General features: G+C 45.6%; 1 protein-coding gene across 1 annotated transcript in view; it reads right to left on the bottom strand.

The window, feature by feature from the left end:
- Positions 1-18473, bottom strand: part of KCNK13 (potassium two pore domain channel subfamily K member 13) — a 171844-nt gene extending 153371 nt beyond the window's left edge. Inside the window, exon 1 of the mRNA XM_077463755.1 lies at positions 16997-18473. Within this exon, the coding sequence (XP_077319881.1) occupies positions 16997-17336 (340 nt within the window). The 5' untranslated portion in view covers positions 17337-18473. The remainder of the gene's footprint in view (positions 1-16996) is intronic.
- Positions 18474-18861: the final 388 nt, after the last annotated feature.

Here is an 18861-nt window from a genome sequence, read left to right as displayed (position 1 = left end):
CTCTTCTTCCCACTCCATCCCCTACTCTTCTCCCACTCCATCTCCTACTCTTCTCCCCACTCCATCCCCTCCTCTTCTCTTCTCTCTACTCCACCTCCTACTATTCTCTTCTCTTCTTTACACTCCATCCCCTACTCTTTTCCCCACTCCATCCCCTACTCTTCTCCCCACTCCATCCCCTACTCTTCTCTCCACTCCACCCCTACTCTTCTCTTCTCTCCGTTCCATCCCTACTCTTCTCTTCTCTCCACTCCATCCCCTACTCTTCTCTCCACTACAGCCCCCTTTTCTCTCCACTCCATCCCCTACTCTTCTCTCCACTCCATCTCCTACTCTTCTCTCTACTTTATCCTTTTTTTCTCTCCACTTCATCCTTCTTTCCACTCCATCCTTTCTTCTGCTCTCCATCCCCTACTCTTCTCTCCACTCCATCCCCTACTCTTCTATTTTCTCCCACATCCCCTACTCTTCTCTCCCACTCCATCTCCTCTTTCGCTCCACCCCATTCCCTTCTTTTATTTCCATCTCTTCTTCCCTCTTCCTATTCCATCCCTCTCTTCTCCCTACACCTTCCGATATTATTCCCCCCCCCCTTTATCCACCCCACCCCCTCTTATTCTCTCCACTCAATCCCTTTCTCTTCTTTCTACCCCATCCTCTCCTCATCTCTCCACTCCATTCCTCCTCTTCTCTCCACTCCATCCCTCCTCTTCTCTCCACTCCATCTCTCCTCTTCTCACCATTTCATTTTCATTCATCTTCATTCTACCCCCCTCCACCCCCATTAATTTTCTTTTCCTTTTTCTGCACTCCATTGTCACTCCTTCATCCACCCATTTTACCTTTCCTACCTCCTATTTTCTCCCTCGCAACCCCCCTGCTTTTCTTCACCCTTCTTCTCTGACATATATCCCTCGCTCTTCTCCATATCCCTCTTCTCTTCACTTTTTTTCCCCACAATTTTTTTCCCCTCCATTCCTGCTTCTCTGCTCTTCATGTGCCTCCCCCACCTATTTTTCCCCATTTTCCTCTTCCACCACCCATCTCTCCTCTCACCCTATATCACATCTCCTCTCTATCCCCCCCCCCCCCATATTGCCTCTCCTCTCTATTCCTCTCACCCCCCCCCCCACCCCTCGTTCCCCTATCCGTCTCCGTACCCCTCCCAACTCTCCCGCTATCACTCCCCATTTCCTTCATCTCCCCTCTATCCCCCCACCCTCTCTCCTCTCCCCCCTATATCGCCTCTCCTCTCTATTCCTCTCACCCCCCACCTCTCTCCTTTATGCCACCCCCGATTTCTCCCACTACCCTTCTTTCCTCTATTCCTCTCCCTTCCTTCCCCCACCCCTGTCTCTTCCCCACTTCATCCCTCCCCTTCCCCCCACCCACTCTTCATTCCTCCCAACCCCTCTCTTCTCCATCCACTTCTCTCTTCTCTCCCTTCTGCCTTCTCTCTCCTCTCCATCCATCTTTTGGTTATTCTTCTTCCAGTGGGTTGTTGAAATAGAAGGAAAGACATTTTTCACAATTATTTACTTGTTTATACATGCTGAGCAACATTTTGTACTTCCTGCTGGTAAATGAGAAGGCGGGCTGGCGCTGCCACCCTGGAAATTATAAGGCTTTCTCCTTCTCTTTTGATTTTTTTTTTAAATACAAATTTTAATGATCATTTAGATGTTCATGGAAAATGTTATCAATGTAAATGTAGAATCCTGCGGTGTACAGCCATCCAATTCAGGTACATCTGAAAATGTTGGCGGTGGGGGGGTGGGGGGGTTAGCTTAGGAGCAATATGCTGTTTCTATAAAAGTACATTTATCTTTTTTTAAAAAGTCACCTAATATTGGTAATATGTTACAGCAAGTGAGAAATTCAGCTCCACACAATCAGTAAAACACTGCAGGGAATTCTCCTTAGCTCTTGTACACACGGTCGGAGATTCCGACAACCAAATCCGTCAGATTTTGCCCGTCGGATTTTGTCCGACGGATCTTGTCCGAAACTGTTGCATACACACGGTCAGACAAAGTTGTCGGAAAATCCGATTGTTCAGAACGTGATGACGTAATTTCGTTACGATGGGACTACGTTCAGGCTAGTAGCCAATAGCTTTGATGTAGGAATTTGATCTGAGCATGCGTGGCATTTGGTCTGATCGGAATTCTCTACACATGATCGGAGTATGTCCGATCGGACCAGTTTGTCGGAAAATATTTCCAGCAACTTGGAAAATTTGGTCTGACGGATATTCCAACGGAAACAGTCCGATGCATACCACACACAGTCGGATTATCCAACAAAACGGTCCGACAGGACACATTCCGACGGATTCTCCGACCGTGTGTAACAAGGACTAAGACATTGTCAATATGTGAAAATTCACAATTCTACCTGATGTACTGGTTTTATTAAAAGAGAAGTATGGGATTGTTTCTTTTTCTGAATAATATGTACCTAGGTGAATGCAGCATCTGTCCCCCTCCCCCCGGCTCTAACACTGAAAACTGAGCGGTCAAATGCCTGAGCGGAGAGCAGGTGACCCCCCCCCCTCCCCCGCTCACTGGAACACTGGGCTGTGGAGGAGGCATCCGGCTCAGGCTCTCAGCAGCTTTCCAAGAAGCTGAGCCAGGTGCCCGGTGCAGGCATGTGGATGGATCCCAACTTCATTGTCGAGATCTTGCCTGAGCCTGGATCAACTCTGTGATGTCAGCTGACAGCGGGCTTCAATCTATGGAAGGAATAATGCCCCATTGTTGGTGCCAGTGGGAGGAATAGTGATCCATCATTGGTGTCAGTGGGAGGAAGAGTATTCCATCATTGGTGTCAGTGGGAGGAATGGTGCCCCAGTTATTGGTGTAAGTGGTAGGTATTAGGGCCTACTGTTAGTGTCAGTGGAAGGAATGCTGTCTTACTGTTGGTGTCAGTGGGAGGATATGTGCCCCAATGGTGGAGTCAGTGGGAGGAATAGTGCCTCATTATTAGTGACCTTGGGAGGAATAGTGCCCCACTGTTGGTGTGAGTGTGAAGAATAGTGCCCTATTATAGGTGCCAATCGGAGGAATAGTGCCATATCATTGGTGTCAGTGGGAGGAAACGTGCCCCATTGTTAGTGCCAGTGGGAGGAAAAGTACCCCATTGTTGGTGTCAGTGGGAGGAATAGTGTCACATCATTTGTGTCAGTGGTAGATATTATGGCCTACTGTTAGTGTCAGTGGAAGGAATGTTGTCTTACTGTTGGTGTCAGTGAGAGGAATAGTGCCCCACTGTTGGTGAAAGTGTGAAGAATATGCCCCATTATACATTTATACAAAATGAAGACTTTGGAGTGGCCTAGCCAAAGTCCTGACCTGAATCCTATTGAGATGTTGTGGTATGACCTTAAAAAGGCCATTCATGCTCGAAAACCCTCTAATGTAACTGAATTAGGACAATTCTGCAAAGATGAGTGGGCCAAAATTCCTCCAGGACGCTGTAAAAGCCTCATTGCACGTTATCGCAAACGCTTGGTTGCAGTTGTTGCTGCTAAGGGTGGCCCAACCAGTTATTAGGTTTAGGGGGCAATCACTTTTTCACACAGGGCCATGATGGTTTGGATTTTTTTTCACCTTTAATAATAAACACCTTCATTTACAAATTGCATTTTGTGTTTACTTGTGTTGTCCTTGACTATTGTTTAAATTGGTTTGATGTTCCGAAACACTTAAGTGTGACAAACATGCAAAGGAACAGGAAATGAGGAAGGGGGCAAACACTTTTTCACACCACTGTAGGTGTCAGTAGGAGGAATAGTGCCATATTGTTGGTGTCAGCAGGAGGAAAAGTGCCCCAATATTGGTGTCAGTGAGAGGAATAGTACCCCATTATTGGCTTCAGTGGGAGTAACAGTTCCCCATTATTGGTATCAGTGGGAGGAATAGTGCCCCAATGTTGGTGCTAGTGAGAATAGGTTCCCAGTATTGGTGTCAGTGGGAGGAATAGTGCCCCATTGTTGGTATTAGTGTAAGCAATAGTGCCATATTGTTGGTGACAGTGGGAGGAAAAGTGCCCCATCACTGGTGTCAGTGGGAGCAATAGTGCCCCATCACTGGTGTCAGTGGGAGGAATGGTGCTCCTGTCATTGGGCTACTGTTAGTGTCAGCAGAAGGAATGCTGTCTTACTGTTGGTGTCAGTAGGAGGAATAGTGCCCCACTGTTGGTGTCAGTAATAGTACAAGTGCCATATTGTTGGTGTCAGTGAGAGGAAAAGTGCCCCATCATTGGTATCAGTGGTAAGCATTTTGCCCCACTGTTGGTGTCATTAGGAGGAATGGTGTCTCATTGTGGGTGTCAGTGGGAGGAATAGTGCCCCAAGATAAAGGCAAGCAAATGGCCAACATCTGTCCTGTAGTCCACAGGTTGGAGACCATTGTACTAGAAGCACCATCAGCCAATGACAGGATGGAGAAAGACATAAGAAAAAGGCATCTTATTTCTTGTAGAATGTATTGAGCAGCTGAACACACAGTGGATAGAATTAGAAGACCAGCCTGGAAGCCTCTCAACAGAACCTCTCGACAAGGTTCAAAACACTTGTCATCTGCGGCCTTCATCTGCGTTCACTTCTGAGTGGTACCTAGCGATAGAATACATTCTAGGAAGCTGTCTCATGCATTGACTTGTCTCACACATCATTCAGGCCGTTCATATCTCTGTTTGGTAAAGAAAACGCAGCCTAGGTGAATTTCCCTCTGATGTCTGTTTTGAGACCCATGGATTTTTAGAAAAATTTTACAAACAAAACACCACCATATGTGACTGCTACAGGGGTACGGGGTAAAAAAATGAACTATCCAAGAGGTCACCATCAAAAATCACAGCAAATACAGTATCCAAATTATACATAAAAGGTTGATGCTTTAATAATAAAAGTATAATTCTGATACTGCAGCCCTCCTAAGCCCTGGTTCACATTGCCGCGATTTAGCATGTCAAATCGCATGCCAGAACGGCGGCTACTGCCGTCAATGGCACCGTGCTCTGTTCCTATTGGAGCTGGGTCAGGTGAAGGGTGGGGTCCGGGCCCTCTGACCTCTAGGATCAGGAGCAGATTGCTCTGTTCCTATATGAGCTGGGTCAGGTGAAGGAAGGGGGGGGCGTCTGGGACCTCTAGAATCAGGATCGGAGTGCTCTATCAGACTGGGTCAGGTGAACGGTCTGGGATCTCTGACCACTAGGATCAGGAGTGGAATGTTCTGTATCTGTGGAGTGGGTCAGGTGATGTGCGGGGTCTGAGCCCTCCGACCACTAGGAGCGGAGTGTTTTGTACCTATCGGAGTGGGTCAGCTGGAGGGACCTATGACCTCTAGGATCAGGAGCAGACTGCTCTGTTCCTATCGGAGTGGGTCAGGTGAAGGGGCGGGGTCCAGGCCCTGCGACCACTAGGATCAGGAGTGGAGTGCTCTTTACCTATGGAGTGGGTCGGGTGAAAGTCGGGGTCTGGGACCTTTGACCTGTAGGATCAGGAGTGTTATGTTCCTATATGAGCTGGGTCAGGTAATGTTCAGGGTCTGGGACCTATGGGATCAGGAGCGGAGTGCTATGTACCTACCAGAGTGGGTCAGGTGAACGATTCAGGCCCTCTGACTACTAGGATCAGGAGCAGCATGTTCTGTACCTATGGAGTGGGTCAGGTGATGTGCGGGATCTGGGTCCTCCGACCTCTAGGATCAGGAGTGGAGTGTTCTGTAACTATGGACTGGGTCAGATGAAGGGCGGGGTCCGGGAACTATGACCTCTAGGATCAGGAGTGGAGTGCTCGGTACCTATAGAGTGGATCAAGTGAAGGGCGGGGTCTGGGACCTATGACCTCTAGGATCAGGAGTGGAGTGCTCTTTACCTATGGAGTGGGTCGGGTGAAAGTCGAGGTCTGGGACCTTTGACCTGTAGGATCAGGAGTGGAGTGTTCTGTTCCTATTTGAGCTGGGTCAGGTAATGTTCAGGGTCTGGAACCTATGGGATCAGGAGCGGAGTGCTATGTACCTATCAGAGTGGGTCAGGTGAACAGCTCAGGCCCTCTGACTACTAGGATCAGCAGCAAAATGTTCTGTACCTATGGAGTGGGTCAGGTGATGTGCGGGATCTGGGTCCTCCGACCATTAGGATCAGGAGTGGAGTGTTCTGTACCTATGGACTGGGTCAGATGAAGGGCGGGGTCCGGGAACTATGACCTCTAGGATCAGGAGTGGAGTGCTCGGTACCAATGGAGTGGATCAAGTGAAGGGCGGGGTCTGGGACCTATGACCTCTAGGATCAGGAGTGGAGTGTTCTGTACCTATGGAGTGGGTTGGATGAAGGGCGGGTTCTGTGACCTATGACCTCTAGGATCAGGAGTGGAGTGCTTGGTACGTATGGAGTGGGTCGTGTGAAGGGCGGGGTCTGGGACCTATGACCTCTAGGATCAGAAGTGGAGTGCTGGGTACATATTGAGTGGGTCATGTGAAGGGGCGGCGTCTGGGACCTATGACCTCTAGGATCAGGAATGGAGTGCTCGGTACCTATGGAGTGGATCAGGTGAAGGGCGGGGTATGGAACCTATGATCTCTAGGATCAGAAGTGGAGTGTCCTGTACCTATGGAGTGGATCAGGTGAAGGGCAGGGTCTGGGACCTATGACCTCTAGGATCAGAAGTGGAGTGTTCTGTACCTATGGAGTGGGTCGAGTGAAGGGCGGGTTCTGTGACCTATGACCTCTACGATCAGGAGTGGAGTGTTCGGTACATATGGAGTGGGTCGTGTGAAGGGGCGGGGTCTGGGACCTATGACCTCTAGGATCAGAAGAGGAGTGTTCTGTACCTATGAAGTGGGTCAGGTGAAGGGCAGGGTCTGGGACATATGACCTCTAGGTGCAGGAGAAGAAGTTTCTGCTTTGCCTATTCTGTACTGACCCCTAGCTTCATATATAAAATCACACCAAATAATCTCCTTTTTTTTATCCATTTATAAGACATGTTTGTTGATTTTTTTTTCTTCCCTACGATTGCATTATATCATACATTTCCCCCAGGCACCTGTTTGGTGAATGTTCTGCTCTTACATATCTGGCCACTCGCTGGGCTTTGGGTCTGCATCATCTGTTGCGGATGCAGTGACGGGCCCCTCGGTGGGGCCCCCAGGCTTCTCACAGGTGCACCTGGCTGTCCTAATTAATGTGAAAAAAAGAAGCAACAGGTGTTTGGCATTGGCAAAAGAAGTCGGCTCGTCATGCTGCTCAATGTTTACTGCCAGCAATGTCACAGAGAGTTATCCCTACCAGCTAAAATGTACATAAACCGCTCACATGCTGACTGAGGGAACATGCTTTCCTGGGCTGCGTAGGCTGCATATACCCAGGGCTGTATTTACCAGCTGGAGTGCATGCGGACAGAAAGTGGCTGAAAAGAGGTTGCAGGAGATTATCAGCACTGAGATGCAACAAAGGATGAAAAACGATGAGAAAAAAATAACTTTGGAAGATTTACCCCTCTTTATGACCAGGGCATATTTTGTGATCCAGCACTGCGTTACTTTAACTGACAATAGCACGGTCATGCAGCCCAAATAAAATTTATATAATTTTTTCCCCCAACAAATAGAGCTTTCTTTTGGTGGTATTTAAAGGGGTTGTAAAGGTAAATGTTTTTTCACCTTAATGCATTCTAATGCATATAGCTCCTTAGGAAGCATTGGTAATAACACAAAACATGTAGAGCGCCAGAGTATATTTAAGATCAGTTCTGTAATTAATACCCTGTCTGTGTACCCCCCCTTTTTTCTGTATATCAAGCATTAATGTACATTTGTTTACCCTCTGGGTATATATATCTGATGGAAATAGATATGGATATGATGTAAAATGTGTTAGTTTAGACAGGATATATAAAAACAGTACTTGATGTGTTTTATAATTTTTTATTTTTATAAATAAATAATTTTTTTTTATGTTTATTATATATTTTTTTTTCTCTTTATTTTTCTATGCTATATATTTAATTATATTAGTATGCCTAAAAAGTCCAATACAACCAACAATTTTTTCTGAGGTTTTTTGTGTTTCCCCTTTTTCCGTCTTCCTTTTCCCCTTGTTTTATTTCAAATTATTCAAAGGACGTGGCATTTGGAATTTTTATTTTTCAGTGTATCCACAGAACCACCCTGTGTTAGATACACACTATATTTTTTATTGTTAATGAGTCTAAGTGGAGTCATAGGTCCTAAGGTCGATGAGATTTTGTATTTGTTACAGGTGTATCGAAAAGTGGGGAGTGTCGGGGAAATTACAGGCTGGGAAGAATATACTGGTGGGACGTGTTTCAGATTCAGACACAGGGTTTGGGCCACTGGGATGGAATCAAGAGAATTTTAAAGTCGGACCCAGTCTTTGGTGATTGATTGGGATGTGATGGGTTTTATTTCCTGAGATAAAATCCACCTCACCCCCCCAGGATTGAGGTCTGCCTTGTTTGCATAGGCAGAGCTCCGTCCAGCCTCTTTCCAATCCAGATGATCGGCAGGTGGCGGCGGACATCCATTGGCCAGCGCCCCCTGATCAGGTTCTGTTGTGACTAATCACAGCAGAAGCGGAGCGCCCCCTAGGTGGAAGTCCAGGATCACGTAGATTATATATATATATATATATCTGCAATAGGGTGGTTAAATATGATCATTATTTTATGGTACATAAAACAAAAATTAAATGTCATTTATTTAGGGCTTACATCTACTTGAAACAAAATAAAATGAACATATTAATTGCTGCCTAAAGAGAGCACAAGTGGTGCGTTGTGCTTTTCATAAGATGATCTCATTCGGTGCTTATTGAGATTTGCTGAAATGTTCCCTCTTTGTCTCCTCTAAGAGCTTTTGTACTGTGCAGAGAACTCTCAGATGGGGACACCCATAAGTAGTTTTAGGCTGCCAAAAGCCCCGTGAACCCACCAACTTACAGCTCAGGCCACAATCAACCAGATTGAAAAGTCTCAGGCTCCTCACAGACCTGGCACGGAACACTTTGTATTATAAAGCCAGGAACATATGGTGTATCATGCAGAGATATTAATCAGCAGTGGTTTGTCAGATGCCGACCGTTTGCAACAAATTGCCCCTGAGACAGAATATGCATTCATCATTGCCATAGACACGTCAAAGATAACGCACATATCGGCTTCTGAAATGAACCTTTCGAGTGAAAAAGAACACGACGTGCAAGACTACTAAGATGCCGAATGTGCAGGTACTCTAAAGTCCCTTATCTACAGGTTTAGATAAAGTATTGATTGGTTTTACTGATTCCTGTTTATAGAACCCAGACATGTATCGATCAATAGAACGTGCAAATATTTAGAGAAGAAATCCCCAAGCTTGAAACAATGGCCTACGAGTTCAAAGAAGCCTGAAAGAGAGTGGAAATCAATAGATATTATGCAGTCTTTTGACAAAGGACTCCATTCCAAAGCTTTGAAGAACCTCAACTGTACAAAACTTAGCAATGTAAAGAAGTTATAGAAAAATAAAAGAGAAATTACTCAAAAGCAGCTAGCATAAATTGCTGGTAACAATATAAAAAATAAAAAAGGGAAAGGATTCAGCGTTGAAAGTCATAAGTGTTCATAAACACCAGGACACCCAGGGTGTATAGCTAAATAAACTAGAGGTGATTTGAAAGTCCTCCACCGACACACCAACACGCCGGGCCTCTTAGCCCACGGTATGGACCACTAGATTATAGGTGGTCAAATAAGCATTCCAGTACTCCTCTAACTTGTCTCTAATCATCAATAATGACTCGCAAATGGATCTTGTTAACCCCTCTGAGATAGAATCTCAACAGGTCACATGTATCAAAATGAGAACAGACAACTCCTCACGGTGCAGTATATCAAAACATTCAAAGGCTTTATTGTAGATAAATCCAGAATACTCAGGCCGCGTACACACGCGCGGACTGTTCGCTCAACTTTGTCCGTCAAACAGTTTCAGCGGACAGTCCGCTCAAAATTAGCATGGACGGACTTGCCCACACACGACGAACGAACAGTCCGCTGAAACCGTGCGCGATGACGTGAACGGCACGTACGACGGGACTAGAAAACTACGTCCTATACACTGCAATGCAAACTTCGGCGTGTAAATCCTTTCTGAGCATGCGCGGAACTTAGTTTGACGAACAAGCCTACACACGAGGGGACTGTTCGCTGAAACAAAGTTTCAGCGGACAGTTTTTCGGAATTTCCGAAAAACTTTGTTCAGCAGACTGTCCGCTGAAACTGTCCGCTGAAAGCCCACACACGAGCGGACTGTCCGCCGAAACACTGTTCAGCGGACAAAGTTGAGCGAACAGTCCCCGCATGTGTACGCGGCCTCACAGTTAGAATCGTGAAAACAAGCGTGTCATGAAGCATAAAAAATGGATGGTTTCCAACCTACATAAAAACCGCGTGTGACGGCAGGTAACCAGGCTCCACCCTATGCGTTTCATCCAATCAGAATGTCGTTGAGGAAAGTGGAAAAATAGCATTGGATCTGTAAGGTTATCTTATCGGTTTTGCTGTCTTAGCCCTTGTACACACGGTCGGAGATTCCGACGGAATGTGTCCTATCGGACCGTTTTGTCTGATATTCCGACTGTGTGTGGTCTCCATCGGACTGTTTCCGTCGGAATATCCGACGGACCAACTTTTCCAACTTGCCGGTAAAATTTTCCGACAAAATGCTCCAATCGGACATACTCCGATCATGTGTAGCCTACTCCGACGGACAAAGTGCCACGCATGCTCAGATCAAATTCCTAGACCAAAGCTATTGGCTACTAGCCTGAACGTAGTCCCGTCGTAACGAAATAACGTCATCACGTTATGTACAATCGGATTTTCCGACAACTTTGTCCGACCGTGTGTATGCAACATCACTTCCGGACCTCTTCCGGAATTAATCCGTCGGATTTGGTTGTCGGAATCTCCGACTGTGTGTACAAGGGCTTAAAGTATTCATATTGATCTACAGTGCCTTGAAATAGTAATTTTACCCCTTGAAATTTTCCACATTTTGTCATGTTACAACCAAAAACGTAAATGTATTTTATTGGGATTTTATGTGATAGACCAACAAAAAGTGGCACATAATTGTAAAGTGGAAGGAAAATGATAAATGGTTTTCAATATTTTTTACAAAAGTATGTGAAAAGTGTGGGGTACATTTGTATTCAGCCCCCTTTCTTGAATACCCATACCTAAAATCTAGTGGAACCATTTGACTTCAGAAGTCACCTAATTAGTAAATAGAGTCCACCATTGTGTAATTTAATCTCAGTCTAAATACAGCTGTTCTGTGAAGCCCTCAGATGTTTGTTAGAGAATGTTAGTGAACAAACAGCATCTTGAAGGCCAAGGAACACACCAGACAGGTCAGGGATAAATTGTGGGGAAGTTTAAAGCAGAATTAGGTTATAAGAAAATATCCCAAGCTCTGAACATCTCACAGAGCACTATTCAATCCATCATACGAAAATGGAAAGAGTATGGCACAACTGCAAACCTACCAAGACATGGCCGTCCACCTAATCTGACAGGCCGGGCCAGGAGAGCATTCATCAGAGAAGCAGCCAAGAGGCCCATGGTAACTGGTGGAGCTGCAGAGATCCACAGCTCAGGTGGGAGAATCTGTCCACAGGACAACTATTAGTCGTGCTCTCCACAAATCTGACCTTTATGGAAGAGTGGCAAGAAGAATGTCATTGATGAAAGAAAACCATGAGAAGTCCTGTTTGCAGTTTGCAAGAAGCCATGTGAGGGAACCAGCAAAATATGTGGAAGAAGGTGCTCTGGTCAGATGAGACCAAAATGTAATTTTCTGGCCTAAAAGCAAAATGCTATGTGTGGTGGAAAACTAACACTGCACATCGCCCTGAACACACCATCCCTACCGTGAAACATGGTGGTGGCAGCATCATGTTGTAGGGATGCTTTTCTTCAGCGCGGATAGGGAAGCTGGTCAGACTTGAAAATTGCTGTTCACAGACGCTCTCCATCCAATCTGACAGAGCTTGAGATATTTTGCAAAGAAGAATGGGCAAAAATGTCCCTCTCTAGATGTGTAAAGCTGGTAGAGACATCCCCAAAAAGACTTGCAGCTGTAATTGCAGTCAAAGGCAGTTCTACAAAGTATTGACTCAGGGGGGCGCCATACAAATGCCTCCCACACTATTTATTTGTAAAAAAAATTGAAAACCATTTATCATTTTCCCTACACTTCACAATTATGTGCCACTTTGTGTTTGTCTATCACTAAAATCCCAATAAAATAGATTTACGTTTTTGGTTATAACATAAGAAAATGTGGAAAATTTCAGCGGATAGGAATACTTTTTCAAGGCACTGTAGGTGATCTGGTTTCCTAACTGGCACCTTCTACACACTGGATGATTGCTTTGATCGCCTTGGCTTATAGCGTAGTGTAACAGAACTGGAAACTGAAGCACCACACCACTGCTAAGAGGTCAAGATTATGACTTTCTTTCAATAAAAGTTAAGGGGGCAACTTAAAGAGTATCCAATGCGTTTCAGGGGTCCAAAAAGCACCGCCAAACCAGCCGCTGCCACTGCCCGTGCCTGTAATCACAATGGGAGAAATAACATTAAAGTGGTTGTAAAGGCTAAAAGGTTTTAGTCTCTGCATTAAGTTAAAAATCTTTTAGGTACAGCTCCCCCCCCCTACTAAATACTTACTTGAGCCTGATCTTGATCCAGCGCTGTGCACGAGAGCATCTCCATCGCCACTGGACTCAGTGAGAGGCCCCCGGCTGCATGTTAATCAAATCTAGTGATGAGTTAGTGTGGCGCGGGGCTCGTGCCGCACTGTGTGTGTCAATAGATGCACACAGTGTGGCTCGGGATCAAGGTCGTACAAGTGCTCCCCTAGGCAGCGGCTTGCTAGGGGGTATTCAGCAAGGGGGCATTTTTTGACCATTGAAAGATGCTGGATACTCTTTCAATGGTACCCCTGACTTGTATTGGAAGTTGTATCTAGGCCTCTTAGCAGTGGTGTGGCACTTCAGTTTCCATTTTTGTTACAGCAATATCAAGAAGTCACTGCTAAAATATTATATAACATTTATACTTATTTTTCTATGGGTGGTATGGCATTCCGGGAATGGGATTGCTTTATATACTTTCTTTAGCCAAGCTTGGGTAAAATTAATTATGCATATGCCACCTTTCTGTGGTCAGTGAATCTGCAGTTGACTGTTGTAGTCTCTGCCATAAACAGGGAGTGTTCCTCCTCCACCACTCAGAGATAGCCTTTCACAGACACAGGCTCCATCCAATATGGCATCTGGAGCTCATGGCGGAGAACCCAATACTCCAATGTTGGGCACTGAATGAATGAATGAAATATTTGTATAGCTCACAACGCGAACTGAATCACCTCAAGGCGCTCTCCCTAATGTCACTTGTACATAGGGGGGAGCTGTCACGTGATAGAAGGCTGCTGGCCCAATCAGCTGCCTACCTACCACCTAGAAGAAGCGCTCCCCCAAGGGAGTTACCTTGCGGGCGCTTTCCAGAGTCCAGCATTCGGCATCCGTAGACAGCCCACATCATTGGATCTGATTGACAGCAGTGGGAGCCAATGGCTGCTCTGCTATCAATCTATCCAATCAAGAGCTGGGACCCCGTGGAGAGAAGGAGAGCACGTCCCCGCCGAAGAGATGAAGGGGCTCGAGTAACTAAAACGGGGAGGGGCGGGGGTGTTTTTTCACCTAGGATGCACTAAGGTGAAAAAACACAGGGTATTATCTTTTTGGTGCTTGCTCATACCAAAAAAAATGTAATATTCTTTAAACGGGCTTCTAGTAGTTAAATGGTTTGGTTAATATTTAACTTTTTTCTCTATTGTCCATCCCTTTCCTCTTTTTGTGTTTTTTTTTCCTTTGTTTCCTTTGATCTTTTATAATGCTGGCAGAAATATCAGATGTGGCTCAAGTAAGTTTTATGGGGCCTGTAAGAAGCACAAACATAGAAGCCATAGGTGTGCACAGCCTATTGCCTTAGGGTGTGCACCCCCAAGCTCAAACACACATGTGTATGCGTATATTGTCAGAAGAGCAGTGGGACTTTGTCAGTAGGGCTAGGGAATATTTATTATTTTTTACAATATTTTTAGTTGTCGGGCTTTGATGAAATATCAGGGGTCTAAACAGACCCCTGGCATCTCACTTGTAAAACAGAGAAAGGGACTGAGGACAGGGATTCCCCTGCCCCTTTCTCTGCAGCCTCAGCTGCTCTGGACAGCAAATGAATAGGAAGTGCTCTGTGTTGAGTGGCTGCCTGTTCATCCACAAATGGAAGCATAGTAAACACAGCAACTGGTGGGAGAAGAAAGGATGGAAGCCAGCAGTGCTGTGGAGGGTGGCAACAGCGGAGGCCGGAGAGTAGGGGGATTCGGCACCCCATGCAGTGATAAGCACCCCTGGCACACCTTGTGCGCACACCTATGGTAGAATTATATGGGGGCTGTAACAGCAGTGACTTCTAGTAGTCTAGTGTGACATGTCTCCACACTTGAAGCATGACCCTAGTCTTTAAAAATTCCTTTACCATGTTTTCAGTATGTGAGCATCTCCCGTAGCATGCCTGTAGTCTTTGGTCATCATCTGCTGCATGTCTGCAGACTCTGACAATTCTCTGTAACATTACATTTACTGAATATTATATGTGTCTCTTGGTGAAATCAGGGCGTGCACAGGAGGGCCTCTACATCAAGTGGGTTGACCAATCCTGTACTATTGTGTTCTATAGTGATATCACATGACTGATGAAGGGGTCCGGCATGACTCCGAAACGGTGCACCTTTCTTGTGTTCTGATCATGCAATATACTACACGTTTGGATGCCACTTTGTGCCAATTCTTGGTGTGCTGGCAAATATCTACATCATGACTTGAACCAGTATCCAGCTGGTTGTTGGTGCAGCACTCAAACCTAAGAGTTTACACCAGGAATGTGTGCGATGGGAATATGAAGTATTACTATAGTGGTATGGTTTCCATTGAGGGATATGTTATCCGAAACACCTGGAACTTTCAGATAGCAGCTACTCCTCAAGCCTTTATATTTCAGATGGTCATTTATTGGCTTCTCCTGAAGAAACAGTCAGTGCCCGTTCACACCACCGCGACTTGTCAGGCGACTTAGCCGCCTGACAAGTTGCGCTCCGTTCTGTACTATGGAACCGTTCTAATAGGAGCGACTCAAGTCACTCCGACTTAGAAAAAGGTTCCTGTACTATTTTTGGGGCGACTTGCATTGACTTCTATACAGTAGTCGTTTTGCAAGTCGCTGCTGAAGTCGTGTGCAGGTCGCGTCTGTGAGTCACGCTGCAAGTCGTGTTGCCCCTGTGTGAACGGGCACTAAAGGTCATCTAACAACTCTTGGGTTGGAAAGCCATATTATTATGATTATTATACAGGATTTATATTGCACCAACATTTTAAACATGAGGGCAGACAGTACAGTTACAATACAGTTTAATACAGGAGGAATCAGAGGGTCCTGCTTATTAGAGCTTAAAATCTAGGAGGGACGGTCAAATGATACAAAAGGTAATAATTGTGGGGGATGAGCTGATGAAGAAAATGAAAGTACAGTTGTTAGGTGGAGAAAAGTTTTCATTGATCGCCTAAAAGTGGATAGTGTTGGAGACAGTCGGACAGATTGGGGTAGGGAATTCCAAAGGGTTGGAGAGGCTCTGGAGACGTCCTGAAGGCAAGCATAGGAGGAGGTGACGAGGGAGCTAGAGAGCAGGTCTTGGGAGGAACGAAGAGAACGAGTAGGTTTGTCATTTTGAGACTAGGTTAGTGATGTAGCTGGGGGCTAAGTTGTGGATGACTTTGTAAGTTGTTGTTAGTATTTTGAATTTAATTTGTTGGGTGAGCGGGAGCCAATGAAGGACTTGGCATAGAGGGGTGGAGGACACAGAGCGGTAGGTAAGGTGGATGAGCCTGGCAGCAGCATTCATGATGGACTGAAGGGGGATAGCCTATTTAAAGGTAATCCAATGAGGAGGGAGTTGCAGTTGTTGAGGCAAGAGATGACCAGGGGTGAATTAGGAGCGTTGTATCATTGGTTGGGAAGGGAGCGTATTTTGGAGATGTTACGTATAAAATTGTTCATAAACATATGCAGTATATGGAGGGTAATAAAGAGGAGTAATGTGCAGTGACACATGGCAGCCAATCAAACAATTGCCGCATTGTAGTGAAAAACTTTTTTTTTTAAACCTGTCTTCATCTTTTGCTACATCTCAGTGCTGCTGATATCCTACAGTCTCTTTGCAGCCACTTCCTATCTACAGCACTGGCTGCATGGCATTTCTCAAGGTGGGTTTCATGATCGAGACAGCAGAGGACCATGCCTATGTAGTGCGTTTACACAGCCACTTGTAGTCTCTATTGGAAGCTCGCATGAAAGAGTGGCAATGCAGGAGCATAATAAAGGAACAGTGCGTTGTTACCCTATACCCAAATGCTTGAACCAGAACCTTCGCAGCAGGGACACCAGGGATTTTTTATTTTTTTTGGAAAGCTGATCATGGGTGCTCAACCTGTGGCCCTCCAACTGTTGCGTATCTACAGGCTCCATGAGAGATTGCAGGGCTGATATTTACAAGCATGACTCCCAAAGGCAAAGGCATGACGGGAATTGTAGTTTGGAAACAGCTGGAGGGTCCTAGGTTGAGCACCCATGATTTGTAAGTATATTGAACATTACATTTTAAGTGGCATCAGTATGTTCAAGCGTATATCAAATTTTACTAAATGGAATTAGTAATTTAATAGATTCAGGTCAGAGTATCATATGGACTGGCATTGGTAACTGCACTTTGCACCTTGTCTTATTAATTATCCCAAACAATTTAAATGACAGTTGAAAGATTAGCAATAAGGTAGAAGGCCTAATGTTCAATATATAAAGGTTTACCTATTGTAGAGACGACGGTGCCAACAAAGTAGAATGCCCCAGTGAAGTCCCACCTGGGTCTGATGGCATCCACCCTAATGCCAGCCACGTTGGCCTCCTCGTAGTCCCGCAGAAAGTTGCGCAGGTCACTTTTGCTGAGGTTGTACTTCTGAGTAAAGTTGTCAAACTTCAACTGCCACCTCTCCTTGGCCTCTCTCTCCTTAGGCTGCTCAATGGCCGAGAAAACCGCCGCTCCACAAAGCAGGTAAAGGATAATAAAAATGGCCAACAAGAGGAATCGACCATTATCTTCATTCAGGTGACCAAATAAGCAGCAACAGCAGCCACCTCGACAAGCCATCCTCTGCCCCTAGGCAGCAAGGAACAAGTCACCAACCAAAGGTGCTCAGCTACTTACATCTCCACGTGGGCTCATGAGGGACCCTGCTCAGTTTTAGACATATAACTATGTTGATGGTACTTCTGGAAGCCATTTTACCCAGATATAATGGTAGCATTCCAAAAACCTTACAAAAGCTGGAAACCATTGATAATTTCCTTAGCCTCTCCACAATGACCTGTAGGGTCTGCAACCTGCTATGTTCTGACCCAATGTGCCCCAGCAGTAGAAGAAGATCCTTTGTTGGGTAGATAAGACCATGATCTAGGTTCTTGTTGGTGAAGAGGAAAAGAAGCTTAGCCCAGCTCCATGATGAATGTGTCACCATACATCAGATCACAGAGGCAATCAGGCTATCATACTAAGTTTTAGAAGGCGAGGAACATCTGCCAATGTGTTGGTCACCATGTGAGGAGATTGGCTAGCCAATACTTTCATTTCTAGACAGTTCATACTAACAACTAGCTATTGCATATATTGTGGCTTTGTACTGAGCAAGAGCTATATTCCCATTACTCTACAATTCTGAGATTTATGCCAACACAAGTGTGCTTTGTACATCCAGAATAATCCAAACGTCCAGCAGGCATCCAATGGGGCCAACTCCAAACCAACCTTGCAGATCTATAAATCAGGAGGAAGAGGTGATAAACTGAGTAACTTTCATGGTACTTATCTCTCGGTGCTGCTTGGAGGTCTATTGTGCCAGCTGTTCAGAAATTCATTGTGTCTGCTCAGGTCTGGGTGGACAGTGTATGGTCATTCATTGGCTGGTCCTCCAAGCAGGTAGTCCTCTATATGTTGAAGATGGCATAATAAATTGCAAAATCTCAAAAAAATAAAAAAATAAACATAAAAAGTAAATAAAAAAACTTCACCCTTGTGCCACTTAATCCTGGGTGTCTCAGTAATCCACATACAAGGAGGGGGGCAAGGAGAAACTTCACCAGGGAAAGGGATGGTGACCCCAGTCAGCTCTATTCCTAGCACTCCAGATGGATCCCTAGCTCAGATACGATTCTCAGTGCTGTATGCGCAATCAGATTGTATGATGCCGGCTCGTGCTCCCCACTTCTACACCCCCCTGTGGTTCCTCCGACAGCTCCGAGCAGATACTGAGCTCTGCCAAACCCTTCTGGGTTGTCAGCTTAATTGTCGGGCGCTGCGGGCGCCTCCTGTGGCTGAGCGAGGGAACTGCAGCCTGCCATCTACAGCGATCTGCATCTATGTTCCAAAGACCCCCCCCCTTCCAGGGACTACAAGTCCCATCATTCAGGTAACATGGACAGCTGGGACTTGTAGTTCTCCAGCCGTTGGAGTACCCTGCTTGGAAGGGAGAAAGGAGCTTGCTGTCAATGTAGATTTGCCATTAATTGTGCAGATACGCAAAGGATCCTTCTTTGCCTTCATTATGAATATACACTCACCGGCCACTTTATTAGGCATACCTGTTCAATTGCTTGGAAACACAAATTGCTAATCAGCC

This window comes from Lithobates pipiens, unplaced genomic scaffold (assembly GCF_037356315.1).
Source record: "Lithobates pipiens isolate NorthernLeopardFrog02 unplaced genomic scaffold, aLitPip1_a1.2 Scaffold_30, whole genome shotgun sequence".
Classification (NCBI taxonomy): Eukaryota; Metazoa; Chordata; class Amphibia; order Anura; family Ranidae; genus Lithobates; species Lithobates pipiens.
This window is presented reverse-complemented; position numbering and strand designations above follow the sequence as displayed.